Source organism: Ovis aries, chromosome 26, assembly GCF_016772045.2.
Source record: "Ovis aries strain OAR_USU_Benz2616 breed Rambouillet chromosome 26, ARS-UI_Ramb_v3.0, whole genome shotgun sequence".
In the NCBI taxonomy this organism is placed as follows: Eukaryota; Metazoa; Chordata; class Mammalia; order Artiodactyla; family Bovidae; genus Ovis; species Ovis aries.
Window position 1 is genome coordinate 14,344,328 of NC_056079.1, and position 24,155 is coordinate 14,368,482.

Here is a 24,155-nt window from a genome sequence, read left to right on the forward strand (position 1 = left end):
TTCCAGTACTGTGGCCACTGTGGAGTTTACTAAATTTGCTGGCATATTGTGTGCAGCACTTTTATAGCATCATCGTTTAGGATTTGAAATAGCTCAGCTGGAATTCCATCACCTCCACTAGCTTTGTTCATAGTAATGCTTCCTAAGGTCCACTTGACTTCACACTCCAGGATGTATGGCTCTAGATAAGTGATCATACCAGTGTAGTTTCATTGAGACCTTTTCTGTGCAGTTCCTCTGTGTATCCTTGCCACCTATTCTTAGTATCTTCTGCTTCTGTTAGGTCCGTGCCACTTCTGTCCTTTATCGTGCCCATCTTTGCATGAAATATTCCCTTGGTATCTCTAATTTTCTCGAAGAGATCATTAGTCTTACCCATTCTATTGTTTTCCTCTATTTCTTTGCATTGTTCACTTAAGAAAGCTTTCTTATATCTCCCTGCTATTCTTTGGAACTCTGCATTCAGATGGGTATATCTTTCCTTTTATCCTTTGCCTTTCGCTTCTGTTTTCTCAGCTATTTGTAAAGACTTCTCAACCATTTTGCCTTGCTGTGTTTCTTTTTCTTGGGGACGGTTTTGGTCACTGCCTCCTGTTCAGTGTTAATGAACTTTCGTCCATAGATCTTCAGGCATTCTATCAGATATAATCCCTTGAATCTATTTGTCACTTCCACTGTATAATCATAAGGGATTTGATTTAGGTCATACCTGAATGGCCTAGTGGCTTTCCTGAATTTCTTTAAGTCTGAATTTGGCAATAAGGGGTTCATGATTGAGCCCAAAGAATGGCGATGCCAAAGAATGTTCAAACTGCAGCACAACAGGGCTCATCTCACACGCTAGCAAGGTAATGCTCAAAATCCTTCAAGCTAGGCTTCAACAATACATGAACCGATAACTTCCAAGTGTACAAGCTGGATTTAGAAAAGACAAAAGAGCCAGAGATCAAATTGCCAACATTTGTTGGATCACAGAAAAAGCAAGGGAATTCCAGAAAAACATCTACTTTTGCTTCATAGATTATGCCAATGCTTTTGAATGTGTGGATCACAACAAACTGTGGAAAAATATTAAAGAGATGGGAATACCAGACCACCTTACCTGTTTCCCGAGGAACCTGTATATAGATCAAGAAGCAACAGTTAGAACAGGACATGGAACAATGAACTGATTCAAAACTGGGAAAGGAGTACGTCAAGGCTGTATATTATTGCCCTACTTATTTAACTTATATGCAGAGTACATCATGCAAATGACAGGCTGGATGAAGCACAAGCTAGAATCAAGATTTCTGGGAGAAATACCAATAATTTCAGATATGCAGATGACACCACCCTAATGGCAAAAAGCAAAGAGGAACTAAAGAGCCACTGATAAAGGTGAAAGAGAGTGAAAAAGCTGGCTTAAAACTCAGCATTCAAAAACTAAGATAATGGCATCTGGTCCCATCGCTTCATGGCAAATAGATGAGGAAACAATGGAAACAGGGACAGACTATTTTCTTGGGCTCCCAAATCACTGCAGATGGTGACTGCAGCCATGAAATTAAAAGACACCTGCTCCTTGGAAGAAAAGCTATGACCAACCTAGAAAGCATATTAAAAAGCAGAAAATATCACTTTGTGGACAAAGGTCTGCAAAGTTATGGTTTTTCCAGAAATCATGTATGGACGTGAGAGCTGGCCATAAAAGAAGGCTGAGTGCTGAAGAACTGATGCTTTTGAACTGTGGCGTTTTGAGAGTCCTGTGGACTGCAAGATCAAACCATTCAATCCTAAAGGAAATCAACCCTGAATATTCATTGGAAGGAAGCTAAAGAAGCTCCAGTACTTTGGCCACCTGATGCTAAGAGCTGACTCATTGGAAAAGACCCTGATGATGGGAAAGATTGAAGGAAGGAGAAGGGGGCGACAGAGGATAAGATGGTTGGATGGCATCACCGACTCAATGGACATGAGTTTGGGCAAGCTCTGGGAGATGGTGAAGGACAAGGAAGCCTGGTGTGCTGAAGTCCACGGGGTCACAAAGAGTTGGACATGACTGAGCGACTGAACAACAACATCACTTCATGTTGGTCAGAGTGGCCATCATCAAAAAACCTACGAAGAATACATGCTGGAGAGGATGTGGAGAAAAGGAAACAATCCTACACTGCCGGTGGGAATGTAAATTGACACAGGCACTTTGGAGAATGGTATAAAACTAAGAAAGATCTACCATATGACCCAGTAATCCTACTTCTGGGCATATATACTGACAAAACCGTAATTCAAAAGGCCACATGTACACCAACATTCACTGCAGCACTATTTACGACAGACAGGACAAGAAAGAAACCTAGATGTCCACTGACAGATGAGTGGATAAAGGTGCAGTATCTATATACAACAGAGTATTATTCAACCATCAAAAGGAACGAATTTGAGTCAGTTAAAAGTGAGGTGGGCTCTTTCCCGGCTGGAACCATGGAGGGTGCAGAAGAGAAGAAAAAGAAGGTTCCTGCTGTGCCAGAAACCCTTAAGAAAAAGCGGAAGAATTTCGCAGAGCTTAAGATCAAGCGACTGAGAAAGAAGTTTGCCCAAAAGATGCTTCGAAAGGCAAGGAGGAAGCTTATCTATGAAAAAGCTAAGCATTACCACAAGGAATACAGGCAGATGTACAGAACTGAAATTCGAATGGCTAGGATGGCACGAAAAGCCGGCAACTTCTATGTACCCGCGGAACCCAAATTGGCGTTTGTCATCAGGATCAGAGGTATCAACGAAAGGTTCGAAAGGTGCTGCAGCTCCTTCGCCTCCGGCAGATCTTCAACGGCACCTTTGTGAAGCTCAACAAGGCATCAATTAATATGCTGAGAATTGTGGAGCCATACATTGCATGGGGATACCCAAATCTGAAGTCTGTAAATGAATTGATCTACAAGCGTGGTTATGGCAAAATCAACAAAAAGCGAATTGCCCTGACAGACAATGCATTGATTGCTCGATCTCTTGGGAAATACGGAATCATCTGCATGGAGGATCTGATTCATGAGATCTATACCGTTGGAAAACGTTTCAAAGAAGCAAACAACTTCCTGTGGCCCTTTAAATTGTCTTCTCCACGAGGTGGAATGAAGAAAAAGACCACCCATTTTGTAGAAGGTGGAGATGCTGGCAACAGGGAAGACCAGATCAACAGGCTTATTAGAAGGATGAACTAAGGTATCTACCAGGATTATTTTTGTGTTCTGGTTAATAAACAATTGAAACAAATTGAAATGTACTGTCTTGGTTGACTTTTACCTTTCCTTTGCAAATCTTGGTGCGACAAGATAAAGTCAAATCAACCGCCTGGCCTCTTGGATGCAAAACTTAGGGTTTAGCCTGTGTCTTGTGAAAAACATTCCTTGGGTTTATTGAAGATTTTCCTATACAAAAAACATCCTGATTTTCCATTTTCAGTTGGCCAAACTGGGTCTAATCTAAGAAAGCCTATTTCATAGGCCTTTGTGCATGATGAAAAGTTCAGTTTACAGATTAAAAATGTTGCAGAAATTCAATTTTCTCAGGTCTTGACTTGCTTACAAAATGGTAATCTTAATGTCAATTTTCTTTGCATTTCCTCTTATTTTTGCTTTGCATCTTCTACCCATACTTTAGTGAGTTTTTAATATTACTATGTATTGTAACAAGAAAGAAAATATGTGCCTGTGGATGTAATTTATAAATAACACTCCCTGCATAACATGGAATATACATATAAGTAAAAAGTTTCACTATCCTCACTGATTGAGCCAAGGGTATGATGCAGTATGAATTTTGGTAATATTGTACCAGAATCATTACTTTTTAGTATGTGAAAGTTGTTAAGTATATTTAAATACAGTCTTGGGTCTTGAAAGCTGTTTATCTGTGAGTTTAGAGTCAATGAATCCTTGAAGGCAATTAAGAACGTTGTTATAACCAGTGTTACATAATAAGTATCAGGTGTTTTGCCGGAAATTTAATGTCTTGGTAAACAGTTGGTTCTGTGTTTAAAAATCATTAATTTCTTGGTGTAGCCTAAAAGTCTTAAGCTTTGAAATTACCTGTTTCATTTTACTGCTTTGATAACCATCCCAGTATCCTGAAAGGTTGAAGGGGCTCAGAAGAAAACGTCTGGTTGCTGTAACGGTGGTTCCAGTGGCGTTCAGCTAACTAGGCATGGGAGGGTGGAGGAAACAATGTAGGATTTGCAGTAACAGGAATGGTATTATATGGGATGGTATTTCAACAATGCCTCTTATAAAACGTTAAGAGCAGTTTGAGGTTCACAGCAAATTTCCCATGTATCTTCCTGTGCCCAGTACCCAGTTTCCCCCACTATCAACACTGAGGGCACGTGTTACAGTCCTTGGATGTTGACTCATCTCCCAAAGTAGCCAAGTTTTTGAAGCTGGTGAGGATAAGAAGATCCTAGATATATGGAGAGGAAAGAAACTGTTTGGGCTGTACAGGTCTTCTGCAGACAATCAATCCTAGAAATTCAACTCTCCACATAGTTTCCAAATGGGTCCAGAGAATAGGAAATGTATGAGAATGGGGAGGATACCGTCTGCCTTCACAGGAGTGTAAGGACTAAAAACACATGAGAATATTTTGTGAACTCTTAGAACCTGCTAAAATGCAACTTAATGCCTTATTTTACTTAAACTCACCCCAGATCTTTCACTTACTATAAGAGATCACCAGAAAGCTAACCAGCCTCACTGATGAAACTCTGGGCACCCAGGTTCCACTTATGCAAAGATTGATATCATGTAAGGACATTCCAAGGCTATGGTTTTCCAGTAGTCATGTATGGATTCGAGAGTTGGACTGTGAAGAAAGTTGAGCGCCGAAGAATTGATGCTTTGAACTGTGGTGTTGGAGAAGACTCTTGAGAGTCCTTGGGCTGCAAGCAGATCCAACCAGTCCATTCTAGAGATCATCAGCCCTGGGTGTTCTTTAGAAGGAATGATGCTGAAGCTGAAACTCCAGTACTTTGGCCACCTCATGCGAAGAGTTGACTCATTGGGAAAGACTGATGCTGGGAGGGATTGGGGGCAGGAGGAGAAGGGGACAACAGGATGAGATGGCTAGATGGCATCACGGACTCGATGGACGTCAGTTTGCGTGAACTCCGGGAGATGGTGATGGACAGGGAGGCCTGGCATGCTGCGATTCATGGGGTTGCAAAGAGTAAGACACGACTGAGCAACTGAACTGAAGGACATTACAGTTGTAGCCTTCAAAGCTCCAGCTTTATTATTAGGTCATCCTGGCTACCCTAGCCATAAAGTTTAACTGTCTGTTGCAAAAAAAAAAAAAAAAAAGTGAGGTGGATGAACCTGGACCCTGTGAAGGAAGTCAGCAAAACAAACAGCATGTATTACACCAGAAACTAACACTACACTGTAAAGCAATTATCCTCCAATTAAAAATAAATTTAAAAATAAAGAATGATCATCGCAGGATTGTTCCACATAACCAAAAAACAATTATTTTCAAGATTAGTTTGCATGACGAATGTGTGGTATCATCATACAATGTAGCAACTCACACCAATGGAAATGAACAAACAACCACTATCCACAGCTGTTTTGGGGCTTCCCTGGTGGTTAGTTGGTAAAGAATCCACCTGCAGTGCAGGAGACCCTGGTTCGATTCCTGGGTTGAGAAGATCCACTGGAGAAGGGATAAGCTACCCACTCCAATATTCTTAGGCTTCCCTTGTAGCTCAGCCGGTAAAGAATCAGCCCGCAATGTGGGAGACCTGAGATCAATGCCTGAGTTGGGAAGATCCCCTGGAGAACGGAAAGGCTACCCATTCCAGTGTTCTGGCCTGGAGAAGTCCATGGAGTCCCAAAAAGTGGGACAGGACTGAGCGACTTTCACTTTTACTTTTCACAGCTGTTTAGATGATTTCACAAAAGGAAATAAGTGAGCCAAAGAGCCAGAAAGGAGAATATATAATGCATGAGAGCATTTATATAAAGTTCAAAAACAGGCAAAACTAAAACAAAATGTTAGAAAGATGATAGGGATCACTTTACATCCAGAAAGAGGGAAGAGCAAAGACTAACAGGACACCCAAGAGCACTTCCAACACAGTGCCAACATTCTGCTTCTGAACCTGGGAGGTGATACCTAGGTGAGTGTTTTCTAGTAACTTCCTGGGTAGTATGCTAAGAGAAGTCAGTCAGACAGAGAAAGACAGATATTGTATGATATCACTTATGTGTGAAATGCAAAAATACAACAAACTAGTGAATATAACAAAAAGCAGCAGACTCCCACATACAGAGAAAAGACCAGTGGTTACCAGTGTGGAGGGGAGAGGAGGGCAGTACAGAGGAGGGGATGAGAGGTGCAAAACATTGGGTGTGACTGGGCTCAGATGTACTGTACAACACCGAGAATACAGCCAAGATTTTACAGCAACTGTAAATGGAAAGCAAACCTTAAAACTGTGTAAAAAACTTAATTAAAAATAAATTTTGAAAAAAAAGAAAATGAGGCCTATCCAAACAATGGATTATTGAACTGTAAGAATTTTTAGGAATGAAATACTGATACTTACTACCATGTAGATGAACCTTGACACTACTACCCTAAATCAAAGAAGCCAGTCACAAACGGCCACATACACCATGCAAGAATCTATTTAAATGTTCAGAACAGACAGATTCACGGAGACAAGAAATAGGTTCATAGCTGCCAAAGGGCTCCAGAGAAATTACTAGCAGATGTGGAGTTTCTTTCTGGGATGATTAAAACGTCTTGGAATGGAAAACAATGATGGCTGTACCCTCCTGTGACTGCGCTAACACTGAACTTTACAGTGTGTTTAACACGGTGGCTGTATGGCGTGTGAACTACATCTCAATTTTTAAAATGATGATTTATTTTAGACTCAGACCTTTTACATTTAGATTTCTTTTAGGTAAGAAATTAAAACATTTTATCAGGTCATTATAAGAGATGTTCTGATAATGATTACTTTTCATCATGCCAAAAGTACAATAATTTCCTTTATTAACAAAAATTAGACTCAAAATACTAGATACCAAATAAAAAGTATGTGAGAAGGTTTACGTTGTCAAAATTCCCTTGAAACTTACTCCTACAAAAAAAATATCCCATCACTACTGTTCTAGACGGAGAAGGCGATGGCACTCCACTCCAGTACTCTTCCCTGGAAAATCCCATGGACAGAGGAGCCTGGTAGGCTGCAGTCCATGGGGCGCTGAGGGTCAGACATGACTGAGCAACTTCACTTTCACGCATTGGAGAAGGAAATGGCAAGCCACTCCAGTGTTCTTGCCTGGAGAATCCCAGGGACAGGGGAGCCTGGTGGGCTGCCGTCTATGGGGTCGCACAGAGTCGGACACAACTGAAGCGACTTAGCAGCAGCAGCAGCAGCCGTTCTAGATGTGGGCATACCAGCCCTTCTCTAACACCTCTGGCCCCTGGAGTGCCCAGTGACACACAGAGAGCAGGCCCACCCGGGCAGGTCACACACCCCTCCCTGGTCTGCCAGTGGCGGCGCTGTCTCCCAGACACTTCTGGGCCCACACGCAAAGCTCTCCTGCAGGGTCCTCTGCCTTCTTGTGTCTAAGAAAAGGAAGAACATCCTTCTGCTCCTCCCTAAATTAAAGCCCCTTTCCGCGTGACTACGGGAGGTATGAAGTGAGAAATATTAGTCTACATCCCTCTTGTTACAAAGTCATATAACAGGAGCCCTAATCTGTCTGGCTCACTGACCAGAGCTACCAGGAGAGCCCCACTTTTTCTTAGTTTCAGGGTACCTAGAAGTGAGAAAAATCAATTTAAATTATCAAATTCTCCCCAGAACACTGTATTCATGTGTAGACCACCTTGCTTTTGTATGTGAAGGCATTTCTACATTTTTATTAGTAATTAGCCTAAATGCTGTTGCTCGAAGTACTTTAAAGTTTTCAAAATACATATTAAAAATACTAACCAAAAGTTTCATAGGATTCTTCATCTTTCTCATTTTCACTTAGCCTGCTGAGGCTTGAGAGCTGAGAATGATCAGGAAAATCAAATACATCCAGAGGCTTGTGCTTCCAGCCAGCTTTCTGAAAGTGAATGAAGTTCAAAGTCACTGGCCTGGCCATAACAAGAACATCACAAAGCTGATCTGCATGGCAAGGACACTGCTGCTGTCTCCAGTGCCTACAGAGAGAGCCTTCACACTCTCGGGGGCAGAGGCTCTTCTGGTGATCTAAGGCGGGGTTGGGGAACTTTTCTAGAAAGGACCAGGGAGTAAATACATTTGACCACTGAACTACGCAGGGGTTGGGGCGCCCAGCCTCTACACAGCAGAAAATCCCCGTATGACCCTGGCCGCTGGCTTCCTTATCTGAGGTTCCACCTGTGGGGGTTTCAACCTTCTAGAATTAGCCAATTAGCCTTCTAGGACTAAAACCCAAGAAAGATGTCCTTTTCATCATAGGGAACTGGAATGCAAAAGTAGGAAGTCAAGAGATACCTGGAGTAACAGGCAAATTTGGCCTTGGAGTACAAAACGAAGCAGGACAAAGGCTAACAGAGTTTTGCCAACAGGACACACTGGTCATAGCAAACACCCTCTTCCAACAACACAGGAGAAGACTCTACACATGGACATCACCAGATGGTCAATGCCGAAATCAGATTGATTGAACTCCTTATTGCAAAATTCAGACTTAAATTGAAGAAAGTAGGGAAAACCACTAGACCATTCAGGAATGACCGAAATCAAATCCCTTACAATTATACAGTGGAAGTGACAAATAGATTCAAGGGATTAGATCTGATAAGAGCGCCTGAAGAACTGTGGACGGAGGTTCACAACATTGTACAGGAGGCAGTTATCAAGACCATCCTCAAGAAAAAGAAATGCAAAAAGGCAAAACGGTTGTCTGAGGAGGCCTTACCAATAGCTGTGAAAAGAAGAGAAGCTAAAGGCAAAGGAGAAAAGGAAAGATATACTCATCTGAATGCAGAGTTCCAAAGACCAGCAAGGAAAGATAAGAAAGTCTTCCTCAGTTTTGAGGATACACAGGGGTAAAAACTCCTAACTCCAGGAAAGAGATGGGGCTTAAAGGGCAATATACTAATAAGCCCCATGAAGACTGCCCCCTACATCCTCATGAAAGACCATAACATACCAGAAAATGAGAAAAAACATTCAGTAGCTCTGGACAATGTGGAGGGAGCCATTAACAGACAAGAAAATAAGTGGAAATTCTGGAAGAGATACAGGAGATAGAATAAGACTCCAAAACAAAAACTAGCACTCACAGACTCTCAGTGCAAAACCACCTGAGGGGTGTTTGGGGTTAGAAAGAACACTGAAGGGGAGCTGATGGAGCCTCTGGCCTCCCTGAGCAAACAGGCCCCCAGCCATGTACGGCAGCTGCCTTCCCAAGAAGAGGACAGGATGCTGGAGAAACCTATCCAAAGAACAGGTGAGCTGGGATAGGGGTGCAGAGGGATCCTAGGACTTCCCAGGGGAGAAAAGGGCCCCCTCCAAAGCCAGGGGCCTAGGGAAGCAGGGGGAGACACCCCCCAAGAGAGAGAACCAGGGGCGGGGCACAGAGCAGGGAGAACCCCCAAGGCCTGGGCACCCCCAAGCAGACACTGCCTGAGGCGTTTCATGTGGATCTCTAAAGGCCAACTTGACAAGCCGCTGGAAAATAATATGAAGTGAGCTGGGAGTATTAAAGAAATGCACCTGCCTTCACACACATTTATTTCTAAGACTCACCCCACCCTAAAGTAAAAATACCATGTGAGTAAAACTACATGGAAGATGATGAGATCATAATTGTGGAAAACTATCAACATGGAGAAATGGCTACAAGTGAAAAAAGCAAAATACAGAACACTGCACAATTTTTAAACGATGCTAATCATCCAAATGAAAATGAAACCAACCTAGGCCCAGGAAAAAAGATTCAAAATGTTCTCTGGCTTGTACTGGAAAGAACAGGAGGAAAATGAATATACTTTTCCACTACAAGAAAATAGAGCTTACCAAGTCTACGGAATACTGAGTCTCCCACAAAATGTTATTTTGCATTTTCAATTACGACCATTATATTATATTAAAATATATGATGATAACTTACATCTTTCAGGGAATATGTTCTCCCTGCATGGTTCTTCGAAAATCTCGCACTAGGAAACAGCAAACACACACACAAGTTAGGAAATACTTAAAAAATAACTGAGGAAACACTAGAACTGGCAATGTAGTCCAAGTATTTTCTTTCCAAGTTACTCTCTTTGTTAGCTGTACTAACAATGTGCACGTGATGAAATTTAGGTAATGGCAAATCCCTTTGGAAAGCAGAACCCATATCTCACACACATAAATAATTTGTAGGCCAAATCATACTACCCACATATAAATAGCACAGCTCTGCCCTCAGGGCACAGAGAACTCCTAACCCTGCTATCACCTGAAGTGTCCCTGAAGTCGTATCAACAGCCAAGGCTGGAGTCCTGCAGAAATGTGCTAGAGAGGTGCCTCTTCCTTAAGCACCGGACCCCGATGCATCCCGTGCCTGACTCTCACACACGTGTCCTCATTTAGCTCCTTAACAGTCCTCCAGGTAGAAGTGAATCCCTCATCCAGAAGCATATTTGCCCAAAGCCGCAGGTGGCTGGGAAGGAGGAAAGCCTGCGATAAAATCTGCTATCAGTCCACACCCAGAGCTGCCCTCTTCCCTCCCCTTCAGGATCCCTCCAGAGGGCATCAGGATGAAAGGATAAAGTTCATCTTTAACCAGCTTAAATAAACCAGATGTCACAACAGAGACTCAAAGAAAAAGTGAAAATAAGAGACACAGGAAATACCCCAGCCGGTGACTGTGGGCTGAGTACCCTATGTGCTCCAGTGTGGTGCCAGGGAACAGGACATCCTGCACACACCCGTTAGCAGAGAGCAAAGTCCATTTAGTGTCTGAACAAGTAATTCTTTACCTAACTCTTCATGTGATGTAACTTCAAACTTAAAAGAGAAAAATTGTGAGAAGAGACTGAGATCCTTCTGTATACCCTTTACCCCACTTCACCAACTGTTCACATTGTCTCACCAGCTTCCTGTGTGTCTGTGTATGGTAACCTGGGAACACACGTGTGTGGTTTCTAAGAGGGCATTATCCTGTGTAGTCACAGCACAATTTCCAAAGCAAGAAACTTAACACTGACATCATTGTCTAATTTACAGTCCATATCCAAATGTTATCAATTGCCCTGTCATGTTCTCTAAGGTTTCCCCCAGCATTTTTTAAAATTCGTTTTGCTGTTATTTCCTTTAAAATTTTTTTTTCTTGTTCTAGCGTTTTTTAAAAGGAAATACAAGGGGATATAAAATTAAGATTTCTTAAAACTTGTGTTTTATCATATGTGCACATTTGTGTACCCATTGTGATCTAAAATATTATTACTGTGAATTACAGTAAAAAGAAAAAGTAGGAAAACTGTTTGAGGAGTGGTTCTCAAACATCAGGAATCAGAATCGCCTGGAAAGCTGTTAAGAATGCTTGGCTCCACCGCCAGAGAGGCTGATTCAATAAACCTGGGATGGCCCCTGATGGAACATGCATTGCGAACAAGTTCCCGGGGCTGCTGATGCTGGTCAAGACACCACAATTTGCAAAACCAATCCTTTATTTGATTCTCAGACCCAAAGAAGAAGATGAAACAGATATTCGTTTTACAGCCTTTATGGTTCTGGGGTTCAGAAAAGTTAACTGACATCAGTGGTCACACAGCCAAGTAACAGGACTAGAAGCCACATCATATAAGGTCTTAACCCACTCTTTCCTGCCTTGTCTGTGCTCAACAATGTGGTCAAGTTTCCTCCTCAAAAGACAGAAACCTCTGTGATAACACATGGAAAAATTTTGGTGTAGGCATACTAGTGCGTTTCAGGGGGAGGGATGAACAAATTTCACGAGTCTCAATCAAAGGCGAAAATGCTGTATGTGTGTGTACCGCGTGGCGGGGCGCGTCGGGGGAGGGAGAGAGAAACCCCCTACTGGCATAGCTGATGAAGTTCACCTCTCATAGATCAGCTGGTTAAGAATCTGCCTGCAATGCAGGAGACCCAGGTTCGATACCTGGGTTGGGAAGATCCCCTGGAGAAGCAAAAGGCAACCCACTCCAGTATTCTTGTCTGTAGAACCCCATGGACAGAGGAGCCTGGCAGGCTACAGCCCATGGGGTTGCAAACGTTGGACATGACTTAGCGACCAAACCACCAACACCACTATGTCAGCTGATTCTCAAGCATCTTATTCCTTCCCAATCCTCCTCTCTACTCGGGGAGTCTGGTCCTACCCACTGGCCACAGGAGCCTCGTCTGTTTACTCCACCCTCACGCTGCATCTACAAACTGCACCTTCTCCAGCAGCCCTCCCACCACCCAGGTGGGACTCCTCCGGCCTTGAGGACCAGCCCAGGCCTGCCAAGGCCCCTCCAAGCCAGGCCCAGGCAGGGCCTTGGATGTGCTTCAAACACCTCCAGAGACACTTGCCAGTGAATCCGGGAAAAATAACATTTTAGAGAGCAGATAGGCAACGTAGTTCAACCTGCATGTCCTTTCAGCTTAAAAAAAAAAAAAAAAAGCTTGAACCATCTTGGCTAGAGTGCACCCCTTTAAAAATAACAAGCGGCAGCTTGGGCTCCCCCGCCGACTTAGTTCGGCTTTACGGTCTGTGGTTTGGGTTACAAAAACAAGCAGGGTCTTGAAAATAAGAATACTGACTCCAGCCCGAGGGTCAGTGCTAGTGTTCTTGCTAGAAGGTGAATTCTGGCAAGTAGTAGGTCCTTAAGTTACTATCCGTGGGAACAGTTTGTTTCAGAACACCTGGCGTCTACTTTAGAGCACGTTCACCCGCACAAAGTAAGGGGGCGCTAGCCGACGCCTCTCCCCCCGCCAGACACGGCTGTAAGCAGACGCCCTTCAACCTCCTCGCAATCCTGTTTCGGTGGGGACATTATTATCCCCACTTTACAGAAAGGCCCCAGGCGGTCAGTCGCTCGGACACGGTGCGCAGAGACAAAGCCAGGGAGCTCGAGCAGCTCCGAGAGGCCCAAGCCCGGAGGAAGAGGAAAATAAAGGGGGCACCCCGGCGGCGCGCCAACGGCCCGCAGAACTTACTGCGATAGCCGCGCCAACCGCGGCCGATCCATTCCCGCCCGCCACGCTCGGCGCCGACGCAAAAACTCCCGCCAAACCTCGCGCTGCTCCCGGCAGCCAATCCGGGCTGAGCACGCAGAAACGCTCCCGCCCCCGCCCCGGCCACGCCCTGTCTGAGGCCCCGGGCTCCGCCCGTCGTAAACCGCTAGAGAAAATACAGCCTGGACTATGCGAGAACAGAGCTGGAGTCCACGCCTTCTCCTGCCTACCCGTCCGCCACGCAAGTTTTCCGCCAGGGCCCGCCCCCGGGTTGGGGAAGGGAGGAGCCAGTGCCGGAAAGCTACCTAAGCGCGAGCTCGTTGCCGAGGGGCGGATCCAAACCCCGGGTCCTCTCGCCGGGTTCTTAGGCGCCTGCGTAGTTGTCTGGTGTCGTGCATTGAAAACTGACACGGTTAGGCTTTCAGTGTTCTTGCCTAGAGAATACCAGGGACCGAGGAGCCTGATGGGCTGCCGTCTATGGAGTCGCACAGAGTTGGACACGATTGAAGCGACTTAGCAGCAGCAGCAGCAGGGGAGCCCCGTGGGCTGCCGTCTATGGGGTCTCACAGAGTCGGACAAGACTGAAGCGACTTAGCAGCAGCAACAGCAGGCTTTCAGTACCGCTGGTACTGAATCAGATGTGTGAGCTTGGCTTATTATTTTATTTCTACCCCAGCGTTTTTATTCGTAAATGGGGAGGACTCCTTCTAATATGCTCTGATTCTCTCTCTTTAAAAACGTATTATCCTGCAAAAGAATGATGTTGGACTCCTTTCAGTTCAGTTCAGTTCAGTTCAGTCGCTCAGTCGTGTCCGACTCTTTGCTACCCCATGAATCGCAGCACGCCAGGCTTCCCTGTCCATCACCAACTCCCGGAGTTCACTCAGACTCACGTCCATCGAGTCAGTGATGTCATCCAGCCATCTCATCCTCTGTCGTCCCCTTCTCCTCCTGCCCCCAATCTCTCCCAGCATCAGAGTCTTTTCCAATGAGTCAACTCTTCGCATGAGGTGGCCAAAGTACTGGAGTTTCAGCTTTAGCATCATTCCTTCCAAAGAAATCCCAGGGCTGATCTTCAGAATGGACTGGTTGGATCTCCTTGCAGTCCAAGGGACTCTCAAGAGTCTCTTCCAACACTACAGTTCAAAAGCACCAATTCTTCGGTGCTCAGCCTTCTTCACAGTCCAACTCTCACATCCATACACGACCACTGGAAAAACCATAGCCTTGACTAGACGGACCTTAGTCGGCAAAGTAATGTCTCCGCTTTTGAATATGCTATCTAGGTTGGTCATAACTTTTCTTCCAAGGAGTAAGCATCTTTTAATTTCATGGCCGCAATCACCATCTGCAGTGATTTTGGAGCCCCAAAAATAAAGTCTGACACTGTTTCCACTGTTTCCCCCTCTATTTCCCATGAAGTGGTGGGACCGGATGCCATGATCTTCGTTTTCTGAATGTTGAGCTTTAAGCCAACTTTTTCACTCTCCTCTTTTACTTTCATCAAGAGGCTTTTAGTTCCTCTTCACTTTCTTCCATAAGGGTGGTGTCATCTGCATATCTGAGGTTATTGATATTTCTCCCGGCAATCTTGATTCCAGCTTGTGTTTCTTCCAGTCCAGCGTTTCTCATGATGTACTCTGCATAGAAGTTAAATAAGCAGGGTGACAATATACAGCCTTGACGTACTCCTTTTCCTATTTGGAACCAGTCTGTTGTTCCATGTCCAGTTCTAACTGTTGCTTCCTGGCCTGCATACAGATTTCTCAAGAGGCAGGTTAGGTGGTCTGGTATTCCCATCTCTTGAAGAATTTTCCACAGTTGATTGTGATCCACACAGTCAAAGGCTTTGGCATAGTCAATAAAGCAGAAATAGATGTCTTTCTGGAACTCTCTTGCTTTTTTGATGATCCAGCGGATGTTGGCAATTTGATCTCTGGTCCTCTGCCTTTTCTAAAACCAGCTTGAACATCTGGAAGTTCACAGTTCACATATTGCTGAAGCCTGGCTTGGAGAATTTTGAGCATTACTTTACTAGCGTGTGAGATGAGTGCAATTGTGCGGTAGTTTGAGCATTCTTTGGCATTGCCTTTCTTTGGGACTGGAATGAAAACTGACCTTTTCCAGTCCTGTGGCCACTGCTGAGTTTTCCAAATTTGCTGGCATATTGAGTGCAGCACTTTCACAGCATCGTCTTTTAGGACACACCATAAATAAAAATGAACTTAAAATGGGTCAAAGACCTAACTGTAAGAGCTGAAACTGATAGAAACACAGGGTAAAGGCTTCATGACATTGGATCTGGCCATGACTTCTTGGATGTGACACTACAAGCACAGTTTGGGATGATGAAAAAGTTCTGGAAATGAATAATAGTGGGTGGCTGCATAACAGTGTGAATCACTTAAGTAGTGCCTAGATTGTACAGTTAAAAATGGCTAAAATGCTGAGCTTTATGTCATATACATTTAACCACAATAAAAAATTATGTTTCACACATACACAAGAATATAGCACATATAATATAAAAATAAAAATGACCACTTGGGAGTTCCTTGGTGTCTGACCGGTTAGAACTCAGCACTTTCAATGCAGAGGCCCAGGCTTCATCCCTGGTTGAAGAACCATCCAGCATGCCTCACAGTATAGCTGAAATACTAAAATAAGTAAATAAATACAAACTAAGAAAGAAATAAAATGGTTGAAACTTTTAAAAGCTTTAACAACAACAAAAAATAGCACCCGTCTGTCCACCAGTGGATTAGGAAATTAATAACAGTCATTCCTTCCAAGGATAACCACTCTTCTGGTTTTGTGTTTCTCATTTCCATGTTTTTTCTACCTTGATACATCCCTAAATGATGTATTAATTATTGTATGTCTTAAACTTTATATAAATGATATTTAGTATGTATTTTGGAAGTGCTCTTTCTTACTCAAAGCTTTGATTTTTGGGTTTATCCACATTGATGCAGGCAGCTGTCATTCATTCATTTTCATTGTCTTTGGAATGTATTAAGTAAATATACCACATTTTACTAATCCATTCTCCCGCATATGGAAACATCAGTTGTTTTCAGTCTTTTTGCTGTTGCTAACAATGCCACACTAAACATTCCTGCAAGACACTTTTTCCAAACCTAAGTGTCTTGCAGTCACAAACCTAAAAGACAAGGACAGATTCAGTAGTAGTATTATTGCCACATGGGATAAAGACATTTTCAGCTTTACACAACAGTGCCAATTTTTACACATTGTTTTGTTGACTATATAATTTACATCCCCATCAGCAATATGTAAAAGTGCCCTTCACCACATACTTGTCAATATTTAGAATTTTCAGGATTTAAACATTTTTCTTGAGTAGCAAGTTGAAATGGTATCCTATTGTGTTCTGGATTTGCATTTCCCTTAAGTTGGTCTTCTTTTCTTTGTTTACAGGTCCTTCCTGATTCCTCTTCAGTGAAACACCTATTTGCTCTACTTAGGAATCATTTGGGCAATTGCCACAGAAGAATAAATCATCTTTGTGGTTTTGAAGGTAGTTCCTCGCTGCTGCACAGAAATAGGGTTCCTAGAATCACTGGAAGCTGTTAACCCATAAGAGTATGGAAAGCTAGCTCAATTTCCCAGGAAAGGGGTTACTGTCAAATCTTTTGGACTTATGGAGCTGAAAAAATGAAACCACCCAAGTATTAAGACAAGAAGCAGCTCAGTGCTCTGGGTGGAGATAAAAACTCAACCAGTAGGTTTAAATGCTAAAAGAATTTATGAACTCATGTCACTGAAAAGTCCAGTGGCAAGATGGCTGCAAGATGGCTCACTTTGACCTGCAGGTTAGAGAAGCCCCCAGGGCTCTGAGTCTATTTCCTTGCCCTCCTGGAGCCTGAGCTTTTCCCCCAGCCTGGGTGCTGTCACCATCACCATCGCCTGGATTTAGTGAGCATTTACTATGATCCAGGCATTGTTCTAAGTGTTCAGCATCTATGAACACATTTAATCTTCTCAATAACCCGCTGTGACAGGCACCAGAACCTCACCCTGCACGTGAGGAGACTAAGGAGCAACCCACAGGGAGGAAGTGGCTGTGGCTGTGCTAGATCTGAGGACTCTGTGCGGGAGCCTGCACCCAGCAGCTCTTCCGTGTTTCACATCGGAATTCCATGCTTCAGAGAAAGCCATCTATGTCCCAGCAATCTTAGAAAAAGATGTACCCTAATTTTACCAGCGTGCATCACATACCCACCTGTATTAGTCAGAGTTCCAGAGAGAAAGAACCAATAGGATGTGCACTGGGGTTGTGAAGAAGTAATGACAGGGTCGGGTGGGACGGGGTGTTGGACAGGACTGGAAACGGGAGCCAGCAGGTCTAGAGCCCCAGGCAGGAACCTGGAGCCATGTGAGGAAGCTCAGAGGTGCTGCAGAGCGCCTACGGGCCCGATCATTGAGCTATGTAATATACTTTCATGTTTGGAGAATTAAAGAAAAATAAACAACTGTTGCTTTTCTGATATAAATACAGAACATAAAGAACTACAAAACATTCTGGATCTTGGGATAAACAGAGTGGTTAGGTGTGGACACTTCTCTGCAGAAATATATCTTCCTTGTGGAGTAGGTTGATCTCTATATTAGTTCTATTAGTTCAGTTCAGTCGCTCAGTCGTGTCTGACTCTTTGCGACCCCATGGACTGCAGCACACCAGGCCTCCCTGTCCATCACCACCTCCTAGAGTTTACTCAAACTCATGTCCATCGAGTCAGTGATGCCATCCAGCCATCTCATCCTTTGTCGTACTCTTTTCCTCCCACCTTCAATCTTTTGCAGAATCAGGGTCTTTTCAAATGAGTCAGCTCTTCACATCAGGTGGCCAAAGTATTGGAGTTTCAGCTTCAGCATCAGTCCTTCCAATGAATTCTCAGGACTGATTTCCTTTAGGATAGACTGGTTGGATCTCCTTGATCCCTCTTTGAGGGTCCAAGGGACCCTCAAGAGTCTTCTCCAGCACCACAGTTCAAAAGCATCAATTCTTCAGTGCTCAGCTTTCTTTATAGTCCAACTCTCACATCCATACATGACTACTGGAAAAACCATAGTTTTGACTAGATGGACCTTTGTTGGCAAAGTAATGTCGCTGCTTTTTAAAATGTGTCTAGGTTGGTCATGGCTTTTCTTCCAAGGAGCAAGTGTCTTTTAATTTCAAGGCTGCAATCACCATCTGCAGTGATTTGGGAGCCCCCCAAAATAAAGTCTGTCACCGTTTCCACTGTTTCCCCATCTATTTCCCATGAAGTGGTGGGACCATATGCCTTGATCTTAGTTTTCTGAATGTTGAGTTTTATATCCTGGAATTATTAGCTTGATGTTTAAGTAAAGTATAAATGAGAATATTATTATTTATCTTATAGGATTATCATAAAGATAAGAGAGAAAGAATTTGGAGGTCAAAGCGTCTGCCTGCAATGCGGGAGACCTGGGTTTAATCCCTGGGTCGGGAAGATCCCCTGGAGAAGGAAATGGCAACCCACTCCACAACTCTTGCCTGGAAAATCCCATGGACAGAGGAGCCTGGTAGGCTACAGTCCATGGGGTCGCAAAGAGTCGAACACGACTGAGAACTTTACTAGGCAGATAGAGCCTGGCAGGCTACAGTCCATGGGGTCGCAAAAGAATCGGACACGACTTAGTGACAAAACAAGACAGAAGGGCTTACCACTTCTCACTGAGCATCTGCTCTTTGTTGGTAGCGCCTTCCGATGAATGTGCTGTTCTGCGCTATGTCCACTAGAGGGCAGCAGAGGAACGGGACTGGAGACTGGAAAACAACCGGAGATCAGAGCTACTTCCTTATGTTCACTGTCAACAATGTTTACAGTTGATTAAAAGTCAGTTCAAGATTGGTAAGGCTAGACATCTTAACTGCCACTGCCCAACTCATTTTCCCCTTCATGTGCATGATGCTCTTCCATAATTTATCAAAGCCATTCCAGTAAGATTTCTGTTGTGGAAAAGAAAACCAGTTACTTCTTAAACTTTCCAACTTTCTAACTTCTTATGCACCTGTAAGTTATTGGGTATAACTCACATTGGGAATAACCCACCGAGCCTGGTAATTCTCAACAGGTAGAAACTAAAGTAGTTACCTATTTCAAACAGACCAACGGTTTGACCCTGTAGAAAGAACTGGAAACATCTCAGGAGGGTGGGAGGCGGGGCCAGGAGGAAGGAGACCTCCTCTTGGATGCCTCCTCTTTCAGAAAAAGGGGAAATAAAAATTCAGAAAGGTAGGACTATTCGGTATCGTTTACTAAGGCAGAGGGCAGAAAGATTTTTCCATCGGAGCAGTTGGCAATGACATTGGCTCCCTTCCTCCCAGGTCACGTGCTTTCCAACACCATCCTGGCTCGGATACCCAGCTACTAAACTTGTTTGTTCTGTAACTAATGTTCTACTTTTTCCAGACCTAACTGGCACTTCTCTTACCCAAGCTGAGATCACAGGGCTGAATAGGTCGGGTCACTACCTCCGGACGATGCTTTGTCACGTGCTTCAGACTCCGCTCCCAGCTCCCTGCAGGACTCAGTGTGGTGTAGGAACCCAGGCAGGAACATTCTAGCAAAATCCAGGATTTCACTCTCGCTGAGGAAAACCAACTTCCAACCTGCAGAGGGAGTAACTGTATGACTCAGACTTGTACAAGGACCAGAGGAGCTCACACAGCTGAGAAAGAGGAAAGGAGACGGAAGGATACCCCAAAGGAAAAGATTTTCTTAAGGAAAGAAGGGACATAAAATTTCTACACGAGAAATTTGTCTCCATGATTCACTCTCGAGCTCTGGTCAGAAAAGAATTTTCTGGAAAAAGTTTTCATCCTGGTAATGAGCTTGCTTACTTCCCAGAAGGAATCAAGCTCTCACTTACCCCTGGGCCTTTGCACGTGCACCCTCCCTAGAGCACTCTCTTACCCTGCCTGGCTGGCTCCTCTGCTTTATTGCAGTGAGACCGCAGAAGTCGCTTCCTCTAGGATGCCTTCTCTGATTCTCCAAGTCCAGGACAAGCAGGGTCCTCTCCTCAGGGACCCTTTCTGCTTAGCTGAGAAGGGAGAAGTGGGCGAGCCAGGGACCTTCAGACAAGCTCAGGTCACCTGCCTCTAACCCCAGGTGACACAGAGACCATCTTCCTGGAACCTTCTGTAGCAAGAAACAGCTCTCCCACCCCACTCTCTGGCTGTTGCCGTGTCCAGCTCACTCACCTCTTTGACTTTTGTGCCTTAATAGAAAAAGATTATCTCCGTACCCCTGCACCTCACACCACTACTAGACCACAAATATGCTCAGTAATCTGTCTCCTGGACTTGGAAAATCAGAGATGGCTTCCTAGAGGAAGCAGCTTCTATGGTCTCACTGCAGTAAAGGACAGGAGCCAGCCAGGCAGGGTCAGAGAGTGCTCTAGAGAGGGTGCCCGTGCGAAGACCCAGGGGTAAGTGAGAGCCTGGTTCCTTCTGGGAGCTAGAGTGGCAAGGGATGAGGCTGGGGAGACAGGCAGGAGCCCTGCAGTTCTTGCTCCTCAAAGTATAATGTACAGGTCCGCAGCACTGGCTTCAGCTGGAAGCTTATTAGAAGTGAAGAATTTCAGGCCTGATTTCAGATTTATTGAATCAGAATCGCATTTTAAGATCCCCTGGGGATCTGCTGCACAATCAGGTTTGTGAAGCCTTCCTCTAAGTGCATTCAGCAGTTCCAACTTGTGAGCAATAGGAAACCTGGGCGTGATTAAGCAGGGGAATCACATGATTAAGACTTGGGAGAAGTCATTCCTGCTGCAAAGTGGAGGGAAAGGGGGTGAGTTAGTAGAGATCAATGTAGGAGATAAGGACGTCAGGTAAGAGGACGGTACATGGTCAGGGCAAGAGATGGCACTCTTGGGCGGTGGGACTAAGGGAATGTGGGAAGGGGATGGATTTGAAGGCCCACAGAGTTAGCAGCAGCAATCCTGGCGCCTGAGCTGCCTGGGGCTGCCCTGGAGTTTCTCCCAGATCGCAGAGCCCAGAGACAGCTCCGCCTGGGCAGGGCAGGGAGCTGGCAGGAGCCAGTATCAGTGGGTGTGGGGAAGCAAGAGACTCAAGAACAAGAGTCTCTGGACCTGCGCTCGCTGCCCAAAGCAGAGTGTGAGCCAACTGGTTCCCCACACCCTCCGGGTGGAGCAGGGACCTTGTAGCTGGCAAGGACTGCTTCTGTTAGAGAAATGTGACATCCACAACCATCCCCTCCCTAAAAGATCTGCACAAAAGAGAGTGGCTAGGAACTTACATGCAAAATATATTCGTGAAAAGAATGCCGCTTCCCGGCCAAGAACGGAATCCCTCTGCACCTGAAGAACGGTGCTGGGGAAGCAGAATTCACCCGGTGAGACTGCCACCATCCGAGGAAATCAACAGCGAAGGAGTGAGAAGTCAAAATGAAAACGCTAGACTTCTTTTTATGCCAGATGTATGCATGAGTAAGTCAGGTTGGCGAGTTTCCCAGTTCCTCAGGCTGAGTGAAGGGGTGCGATCAAGATGAACACAGATTTGAGCATCACGCAAGGTTACAGGGGTGAGAGGGCAGCTGGCTGCGCGGGTTGGGGGGTGATTACTCAGCTAAGGGAGGACACAGAGGAGCCGTCTCTGCGCTGTGAGCCGCAGGAGCGTCCCCTTTAGTCCCACTCACAGCCACGGCCACCACCATCCACAGTAACTGCGGAGAGGGTGGAGACTGGGGAGGGCGAGAGGGATGCTCTGGGCCTGATCATCCCATGGCCTCCCTTCTCACGCTGCTGCCAGAGCCTTCTGTCCTCTGTCCACTGCTCTGCCCAGTGGCTGGGGGCAGGCTGGCAGCTTCTCTCCCGCAGTGAAAAGCAGCCATCACTGGGAATAAGGATGAAACACGACAAGCAAAGTCCAGAGTCCCTGGCATTTACCTGATTCCTCCTGGTGGCTTGACTCAATCTGCAGTGAAGATTGTAGCTGGCCCTGGTTGCCTAATTGAAAAAAACAAAACAAAACAAAAAATCATCCAACACAGCAGTTGGGCCTTTGGGATGCTCAGGACACTCATCAGGCATCATACCATGCAGTGGGGAGGGACAGAAGGGAGGTGGCCCAGACATGGAGAGGTCTTGGAGTCAGAAAATCCAGCTCAGTCACTTACTAGGACCAGTTGGCCGATCTCTCCAAGCCTCGCGTTTCTCATCCATAACAAGGACGTAATACTTCAATGAAAAAAAAGAGAGAACTATTTGGATAGGAGCTCCCTAATTTCTCTAGGTCAGTCACCATGGATCTACCTGTATCTACCCCACATTCTCTAGTCCCCTTCCTATTACAGTAGAAGCGCATCCTATCGAAATACCCCATTGATGGGCGATCTCTGCAGTTGACTGCGGGCTCTAACCTGCCCTATCTCAGGACAGCTGTCCCCCCTTGTTCCAGCTTCATCACTTTCTGGGTTAGTGGGTCATTGTCACCATTTTATCTCTCATCCTCAAAACCCCCACCACCAGCAACAAAAAAAAAGCAAGACTCTCTACTTCCCCGCCGTTCTCCAGTTACCATCCACTCATGGGACAAAACGTCAAGACAGAGCCGGCCACCCTCTGTCCTGATTCCCTAGGACTCAGGAACTCGCTCCAGCAGGCTTCTGGCCTCCCTGCTCTGCCAGACACTCACTACCAAGTTTGCCGCCATTGCCAAATCCAGCTCCTCCGTCCCAACCCTATACCCTGATGCAACAGCAGGCTGTCATACCCACCGCCACCCTCCCCTCCTGACACTCTTTCTCTGGGCTTCAGGGACACCATGCTCTTCCTCCCGGCAGGTGACCCTCCACGCCCGTGGCTGCCCCTTTTCTCAGTGCCCCCACCGTGGAGGTCCCCAGGGCTCCACTTGGGGCCTGCTCCACTTCCTTCCAGGTTTCCCGCTTCCCCAGGCTGCCTGATAAAGCCCCTCGGCCTGCATTTTCTGTGCTGTTAACTTTGCAATCTGTCATCTCCTGAGCGGTCTTCTGAGAGGCAGGTGATATTTATCTTTTGAGTTGTCCAGCAGGAACTTGAGATGGAAACCGGCCCCACCCGGCCTCTCGAGGCCTTTCTCCAGGGTCTTCTCATCCCAGTAAGCACAGCTCCACCATCCACTGCAGCGCTCACCCTCGAGCCCACCCTCTTCCCAATTCCCCAAGCGCAGTGGCTTGGCTGCCAACGGCTTTTAAATTGACTGTCTGCTGCCTCCACCGCCACCAACCTGGTTCAGGCCGCCTCACTTACAGGTGAGCCTGTCCTCAGGTGAGCCTGTCCTCACCCTCACTCTTCCTCTCCTCTGACCCCTCTGCACCTGGCTGGAGGGGTCATTCAGGGAACGTCACTCCTTGCCTCAAAAGCCTTTACTGGTTTAAAAACCCTGGATTCCTTTCTGGGCTGCGGGGCCTGGTAACCAGTCTTCCTGCTTCTCTAACTGCTCTCAGCTGCACTCTTCCCCATGCTTATTATGCTGCAGCCGCGCCAGCTTCCTTTCAATGCCTGGACTAGAGCCAGCTGGTTCCCACCTCAGGGCCTTTGCACACCCTGCTTCTATTTGCAAACTCTTTCTCCAAAGCTTTGCAGGGTTCCTCCTCCGTCTTCAGGTTATCACCCCAAGAGTCACGTCCTCAAAGAGACCTTCTCTGACCACAACACTGAAGAGAGGTCCTTGTGGTCCCCTCACCGAGACTCCACTTGTTGTCTTCAAAGCCCCCATCGCAATCTGAAGTTGTTCACTCTCTTATCTGCTTGCTGTCTGTCTTTCTCAGCAGAGAGTTACAGGGCAAGGATCCCATGTGCTGTACTCGCTGCCGAGTTCCTGCAGCTCAGAACTGTGCCTGGCACTTAGCCGATGCTAGACACAGAACTGCGGATCTGTAGCCTGCAGGTTTGTGGGGGCTTT

At 45.6% G+C, this 24,155-nt stretch overlaps 2 protein-coding genes across 5 annotated transcripts in view; one reads left to right on the forward strand and one right to left on the reverse strand.

The window, feature by feature from the left end:
* CENPU (centromere protein U) overlaps positions 1-19,815 on the reverse strand; it is a 59,009-nt gene extending 39,194 nt beyond the window's left edge. For 2 of the 4 annotated variants that reach the window (XM_042241351.2, XM_060406947.1), the window contains exons 1-4: positions 19,685-19,815; positions 18,915-19,016; positions 10,143-10,191; positions 7,988-8,105 (exon numbers count right to left, since the gene is read on the reverse strand). In XM_042241351.2, coding sequence (XP_042097285.1) covers positions 7,988-8,105; positions 10,143-10,191; positions 18,915-18,931 — 184 coding nt within the window. In that variant the 5' untranslated portion in view covers positions 18,932-19,016; positions 19,685-19,815. Of the gene's footprint in view, positions 1-7,987; positions 8,106-10,142; positions 10,192-13,183; positions 13,220-18,914; positions 19,017-19,344; positions 19,528-19,684 lie in introns of those variants that run through there. The other 2 variants (XM_060406948.1, XM_027962723.3) reach the window with 2 other exon arrangements.
* On the forward strand, positions 2,446-3,542 carry LOC101110647 (large ribosomal subunit protein uL30). Its single transcript, XM_027962568.3, is given in 2 exon segments — positions 2,446-2,761; positions 2,764-3,542. Coding segments are annotated over 2 exon segments (735 nt in total). The 5' UTR covers positions 2,446-2,466; the 3' UTR covers positions 3,204-3,542.
* Positions 19,816-24,155: the final 4,340 nt, after the last annotated feature.